The 7,464-nt window shown below is 37.3% G+C and overlaps 1 protein-coding gene across 2 annotated transcripts; it reads left to right on the top strand.

The window, feature by feature from the left end:
• The first annotated feature begins 2,689 nt into the window (after positions 1-2,689).
• Positions 2,690-7,245, top strand: LOC121775536 (CTP synthase-like). Of its 2 annotated transcripts, none has more exons than XM_042172622.1 (21): positions 2,690-2,907; positions 3,344-3,423; positions 3,598-3,684; positions 3,782-3,832; positions 3,919-4,036; positions 4,115-4,171; positions 4,260-4,324; positions 4,412-4,495; positions 4,597-4,647; positions 4,743-4,805; positions 4,889-4,935; positions 5,042-5,111; positions 5,196-5,258; positions 5,435-5,524; positions 5,601-5,639; positions 5,718-5,945; positions 6,033-6,118; positions 6,195-6,243; positions 6,320-6,400; positions 6,489-6,582; positions 6,659-7,245. In XM_042172622.1, the coding sequence occupies exons 1-21, from the start codon at positions 2,790-2,792 to the stop codon at positions 6,841-6,843; spliced, it is 1,806 nt and encodes a 601-aa protein (XP_042028556.1). In that variant the 5' UTR covers positions 2,690-2,789; the 3' UTR covers positions 6,844-7,245. The 2 variants fall into 2 exon arrangements, with proteins under 2 accessions (XP_042028556.1, XP_042028557.1); XM_042172623.1 differs by lacking the exon at positions 2,690-2,907 and adding an exon at positions 3,100-3,104.
• Positions 7,246-7,464: the final 219 nt, after the last annotated feature.

Below are 7,464 nucleotides of genomic sequence, written 5' to 3'. Positions count from 1 at the left end.
AAGTACAAATGTTGCAACGAAAATAAAGACGAACACAACAAGAGAAATCAATTTTGCCGTTAAAATGACGTTCGGCAATCCAAAAATGAATAGTTAATAGTAGTAACTATAAGGGTTAGAGTGAAGATGTCACGAGGACAGAGGTGCAACTGACGTAAATTGTTGGATCGATTAATAGAATTTTACGATAGCATCAAGGGTAGACGGTGGGGTCGGACGACTCTATCTAACCTTTGTAAAGTTTCTAGAACTAAGAGTACAGTATACAATAGGCGAGGGACAAAATAGCTACTAAAATCACTACTTTGTGGTTGAAATTAGTAGTATTAAAATGTGGTAATCATGTATTGGGATGAATGGCTGTAAACGGTCGAACATACTATTCTTTTATGACATTTTTAAAGTTTGACGTAAGTACTTTTTCATTTTCATAATCAAGTTAGACCATTGATTCGTTGTTTATATATTCTGATTGATGGAACTACTTATGCCTAAATTTCTAAACTTTATATCCATTTTATATCCTTTTGTTGACTTTAACATATACTACTACGTACTATATAGCTTAGTGTCAAATACAAGACTAATTGTGTCGTGCAAATTTTAATTATATACGTTTTACATTTTTTTAAGTAATAATTTTATTCTTGCATTAAATATTGACTCAATTTTGCCAATTTTGCAAAAGAAATCAAATTCAAATAAAGTAGAAAAACGAAAAAGAGAATGAAAGAGGCGGAAGTTCTAGAAAATAAAAAGGGAGGAGTGTTTTATAAACAAGGAAAAAGGCAATACTTGGAAATTGAAATCAAACCCTAAATATACAAACCATTTACTATTTATTTGTGTATTTATAGGCTATGCTTAATCATTCTACAATTTGTCATTGTTATTCACTTGTTCTAAATAAATGAGGAGATCTTGGACAAAGTTTATATCATGCTTTGATATATATTATTGTACTATTATTTTTTAGTACTACCCAATTATATTTGTCATTTGCATCTATATTAGTACAATAATCTTTTAATTTCCATACAAACATGAAAGATAATTGTAATTGTCTACAAAATCAACCAATTTAAATTAGGAGTATTTAGTTACCATACCTGTGGGAATGAGTACAACGTAATGTAATAATTATTTTTGTTAAAAATGAGATGTAAAGAGATGTGATTTTGTTTCAAGCAATAATCTTATGATCAACCAACTTAATAAAAATCAATTCTAACTTTATATAACGATACTAAAATGCATAACTTTACATAATACTACTACTTATGAACTTATTCAATAACTTTAAATGCCATCAACCACACAATCGCTATACTTTAGTATAATATCATATTTTAAACATATATTATTGGATTTTGAATTATGTAAATCAAATCAAATATTTTATTAAATTATTTTAGGTCAGATTTTATTGAATTGAGTCATTCTCTACTATAGTATAATATCAAATTTTAATCATATATTACTCGATTTTGAATTATGTAAATCAATCAAAAGTTTTAATAAGCTATTTAAGATCAGATTGTATTGAATTGAGTCTTCTCTACTTTAGTATAATATCAAATTTTAATCATATATTACTTGATTGAATTATGTAAATCAAATCAAAAGTTTTAATAAGTTATTTTAGATCAGATTTTATTGAATTGAGTCGTTCTTTGCGGTAGTATAAGATCAAATGTTAATCATATATTACTAGATTGAATTATGTAAATCAAATCCAAATTTTTAATAACTTATTATAGGTCAGACTTAATTGAATGGAGTCGTTCTCTACTTTAGTACTCCCTCCGTCCCGCACTACTCGCACGTATTTCCTTTTTGGGCGTCCAAAGTTACTTGCACTCTTTCCATTTTTAGTAAAAATTTTTACCTATAGCCGTCATTTTTGACTTTCCTATACACTCATTCCTTAATCTCCGTGCCGAAAAGGAAATGAGCGAGTAGCTCGGGACGGAGGGAGTATAACATTAAATTTTTATTATATATGGAGTACTAGATTTTGAATTGTGTAAATCAAATTAAAATTTTTGATAATTTTTTTTAGGCCAAAACTCTATTGAATTGAGTTTATTGAATGCTCATGTTATCGTATTGACAAGATAACGATTCACACAATTTGCAATCCCTAGTGAAATGGGAGTGAACCACTTTCCCCCCTTTTCAGGGCAACGAACTGAAATAACGAACAAAACTAGCAATAACATTTCTGCGTGAGGCGGTGAGTTGATGAGTCAAAATTGAATCTTTATTGGTGAAATCGAAAGGCAGAGCATCTGCAGACTGACGCGCTCTACTCCACTCTCCACCCTTTTTTTTCTAAAAAAATAAAATATTCATATTTAAACACCATTAATTAAATTTACACAACACGCAAAATCTAGCGTGATTAGGACACATCGTTGGCGCCGAGGTTTTGGGTGTTTGCTAAATGATGACGAAGATTCACAAGAATGCTTTGCGTTGCTGAGCTTGGTAGGTTGGTTTGGTGGGTAGTGGTCTCAACCTAGAGAGAGAGAGGGGGGAAAAACTAAAAAGTGTAACCTGATTGGTTTGGTGGGTAGTGGTCTCAACCTAGAGAGAGAGAGGGGGGAAAAACTAAAAAGTGTAACCTGATTTCATTTAATTTAATTTTTCTTTACATTGGGCCTTCTTTATATAGCCGCCATTGCCTCCTTCGCCAAACCCCCAATACTCTCTCTCTCTTTTGTATATCACTGTGTGTAGATAACCCTTTTCCCCTCTCTCCCTCTCTCGTCTCATTTTGAGGAGAAATGAAGTATGTGTTAGTCACCGGAGGAGTCGTCAGCGGCCTCGGCAAAGGCGTCACCGCTAGCAGCATCGGCCTCATCCTCAAAGCCTGCGGCCTTCGCGTCACTTCCATAAAAATCGGTTCTTTCTTCCTCCCTTTTCCTCATTTTCATCGATGCAATGCGTACTTATGTGTTTTAGTGCTAATAGCAGAGGCAGAGCCATTGTTGGAAGCCTTTTGCCACAGTTTTTCTATGTTTCTTGCTTCTCAATGATTTGGTGTGTGAAGATTTATTAACTATGCCTTGGTTATATCGTCTTTCCTTCCATAAAAATCGGTTCTTTCTTCCTCCCCTTTTCTCATTTTCCCTCTTTTCATCGATGCAATGCATACATATGTATATATGTGTGTTTTATGTGTGTGTGTGTGTGTATTTTACTGCTAATAGCAGAGCCATTACTAGCCTTTTGTGTTAAGATTTAGTATTAACTATGCCTTGGTTATATCGTCTCTCCTTGAGGTGTGCTATGTTTGCTTCTTTTCTCATTGTTTTCTCCTTTTTCCCTCTTTGCTCAGATCCTTATCTCAACAGCGATGCTGGGACCATGTCTCCTATTGAGCACGGTGAAGTGTATGTGTTAGACGACGGTGGAGAGGTTAGAATTCACTATTGTTTCATTTTTATTTGTTTAATTGTTATATTTTATGCTTTTTTGTTTGGCTGTTGAAAGTCAATTGCTTTTTTGGTGAACATTGTCTTTTAAATTTTGCTTTGGTTGGAAGGAGAGAGGTGTGTTTCTGTTGAAAATGACTTGAGATTTTTTGTGAAGGTGGACTTGGACCTTGGAAATTATGAGCGGTTTCTGGATTTAAAACTGACTAAAGACAATAATATAACTACCGGAAAAATTTACCAGGCAAGTGTTTAGACTGATTTCTCGGTTTTTCGTTTACTTTTCAAGTTTGTTACCGAATAATTGACTTGATGTTTTGCTCTGGTTTGTGGATTTATAGGCTGTTATTGACAAGGAGAGAAGGGGGGACTATCTTGGGAAAACGGTTCAGGTGCGTTGTTTGGGTTCGTGCAGCTTTCTTCATTATGGTAACTTTTGGAGTGTCAATTTTCACATTCAAGATCACTTTTTTTTCAGGTCGTGCCTCACATAACCGACGCCATTCAAGAGTGGATTGAGCGAGCAGCTGCTATTCCAGTGGACGGCAAAGATGGCCCGGCTGATGTTTGTGTTATCGAATTGGGTGGAACCATTGGTAACTTCTCATTTAAATTGGTTTGGTAGCTGGTTTTTTCATGGAGTTTGTTTTCTCTCAACAAAGTTCTTGCTGCAGGGGATATTGAATCAATGCCATTCATCGAGGCTCTTGGGCAGTTTTCGCATCGTGTGGGTAAGAAATGAGATTTATGTTTTAAGTTTCTTGCTCATGAAAGTATATATGTAGCACAAAATCATCAATGCTATTGCTACCTTTCCAGGCCATGGAAATTTTTGCTTGATACATGTCAGCTTGGTGCCGGTTCTAAGTGTCGTTGGCGAGCAGGTATCCGTTTGTTTGCTAGGGATTTCCTTTAATGTCTTTTTCATAATTAAATTTCTTTGTATAACATGGGGATGTCACATTGAGCAGAAAACAAAGCCAACTCAACACAGTGTTAGAGGATTACGAAGCTTGGGTCTATCTCCAGATATTCTCGCATGTCGCAGCACAACGGTATTCTCTCCTTCCCTCTCCCTATCCCTCCCTTCTATGGGGGAAACACAAATTTCTACCTCCTTCTGTATCTTCCATTAAAAATTTGCCTTGTTTTGTAGGAACTTGATGAAACCATCAAGGAGAAGCTCTCTAGTTTTTGCCATGTCCAGGTACCGTAACCATTGTAATATTCATGTTCGTGCAGCTTACATGCTAGATCAAATCGAAATATAAGCTAAATACCAATGTGTTTCTTCCTTTCCAGAGAGATAACATCATCACCCTCTACGATGTTTCCAACATCTGGCGTGTACCTTTACTTTTGAGAGTATGTATCGTTGCACCTTCACATGACGTCTGCTTCGAATTATATAGTCTATTAACGTAGGTTCTATTATTTTTATATTTCAGGATCAGAAGGCTCATGAGGCAATTCTGAAAGTCTTGAACCTCAACTGGTTCGTCTAGCTACCCTAGTGTTCTTCATTTATGATTTTTTGTTGCTAGGAAATTTTCCGAGTTTTTTCCTGTTTTCGGTCTTAATTCTTTGTATACTTTGTCCAGTGAGAATAGGGTACCAGCTCTTGTGGATTGGACAGCCAGGGCAGATCTCTCTGATAGGTTAACCGATACTGTACGTTCTCGTCATTATTCAAATTTCGATTTTAAGTGATCGAGTGGCCTTCCGGGTTTTGAATACCACACTTTTTTTTCACAGGTCAGAATCGCTCTGGTAGGAAAATACACCGTACTTTCAGATTCTTATCTTTCTGTGCTGAAGGTACGATCATTCCCTTGTCTAGTCTCTCGTATTTACGCCATGTGAAATGAGCTTTGAAGATTGCAGAAGCATCGTCATAGCTGCGTGCATCATACATAGACGATGTCAACTTCACACGATGTTATCTGTTAGTGAGATTGGAATTCGCTAATGCTTACACTGCCAACTGTTTGCAGGCTCTTTTGCACGCTTCCGTTGCATTCCATAGGAAACTATGCGTCGATTGGGTCCCAGCTTGCGATCTTGAAGATGCAACTCTACAAGAGGTTAACTTCGTTTTGCTTCTGCTATTTTCCAGTCTCTTGATCTTTTATCTCACAGCTTGGCCATGTCAACTTGCAGAACCCGGATTCTTACAAAAAAGCGTGGAAATTGTTAAAGGTCCGCCTTGTCTATACTTAATAAACCGAGCAACTTGTACTTCTTCGTCAGCTCATCGACAAATTTATTGCTTTATAGGGGGCGGACGCCATTCTAGTTCCCGGAGGCTTTGGAGACAGAGGAGTTGAGGGAAAAATCCTGGCTGCCAAGTATGCCCGCGAAAACCTAGTCCCGTATCTCGGAATATGCCTAGGAATGCAAACTGCTGTCATTGAGTTTGCAAGATCCGTCCTTGGCCTGAAGAATGCAAACAGCACTGAATTCGACCCGAACACTAAGAATCCTTGTGTTATTTTCATGCCAGAGGTTAGTTATGATACAATTATATGGAGAATGCTTAATTTATTTGATTTTCATCGTTTTATCTAATCTCGTGATGGTGTCGTATAACAGGGCTCAAAGACGCACATGGGAGGCACTATGCGTCTCGGATCAAGGAGGACATACTTCCAGTGCACCTCCAGTAAATCCACGAAACTGTAAGTTTTTGCATGTTCGCTCCCCGTCCTTCTCTCTCTACAAGCCCTGCATATATAACTGTTTGCTAACTTTCAGATATGGGAACGTGAGTTTTGTTGATGAGAGACATCGCCACAGATACGAGGTGCGTGAAAATCATCAGTAAATCGATCACATTCCTTAAAGGTTTATTACTGACATTTTAACTTAACCTCGTCTAGGTAAATCCCGATATGGTGCCGCAACTGGAAGATGCTGGCCTCTCGTTTACTGGAAAAGACGAAAGTGGTTGTCGTATGGAGGTAGCTCTTTCGTCTAGGCATTCGTTGCCAACTACTTGAAGCTGTTTTCGGATGTTAGAGTTTGATTATTATTAACTTTCTACTGCAGATTGTTGAGCTACATAGCCATCCGTACTTCATCGCCGTTCAATTTCACCCAGAGTTCAAGTCGAGACCAGGAAAGCCCTCCCCCTTGTTTTCAGGTACCTTTTCGTTGCATTCGCCATATATCTCCTACGAAAAATATGTTACACTGACTGGAACTTCGTTTGGCAACAGGGCTCGTGGCAGCAGCTTGCGGTCAGCTGGATGCTCTTTTGAAGAAAGGTTCATCGAGAACATGCAGGCTGAGCAGCAACGGTTCGTCACCAATAAAACCACATTTCTACGAGAATGCAACAACGCTAACAAACGGGGCTTTAGTAGATGGAATTTACTGCAACGGGAATGGTTTGCACGCATAGGAAACTTCGGGACACCACAGTTAGAGTTGCGATCATCGTTTTGTTCCAGCGTTTCTATGTGTAAAGAGATAGTATTCGTCGTAGGATTCACAGTTTTTTTTTCCATGGTGTGCACAGTCAGATTCCGGTCTTTTAAACGGAATGCCGTGGAGTACTACAACGGATTGTTGCTCTTGTCGTTCTGCAGTTTTTTTATTTTGCTTTATGATTAATATCAGATGAATTTTGTGGCTATTTTGAGATAATATAGTGCAATTGAGACTTATTTTCACTAGTTTTGTGGATTTGTGCATATAACAGATTCACAGCTTGTCCTAGTTAAGATTGGTCCAAAAGGGGCATGTAATTTGTTGACATTGCCTACGATTATCAGATGATTGTTTGGATGATTGTCCATCTTTATATTTAGTTTATTTTCATGTTTTTTAGTAGTTTGTTAGGATAATTGCCAAATATTTGTTTGAGTTTGAATAGGTTTAGGATTCTTGTACCGTCCTTATAAATACTGCCTTTTTAGTTGTGGATTATTAGTTCTCTGTTCTTTATACTAGCTTTGTTCTCTGTTCTGGCTTGGTCATGTGAGAGCTACGGATGGCTCGCCCCGGAACCCCAACGAGAGAC

Source organism: Salvia splendens, chromosome 17 (assembly GCF_004379255.2).
Source record: "Salvia splendens isolate huo1 chromosome 17, SspV2, whole genome shotgun sequence".
NCBI lineage: Eukaryota > Viridiplantae > Streptophyta > Magnoliopsida > Lamiales > Lamiaceae > Salvia > Salvia splendens.
Note: the sequence above shows the minus strand (reverse complement) of the source record. Positions and strands in the feature narration are given on the sequence as shown.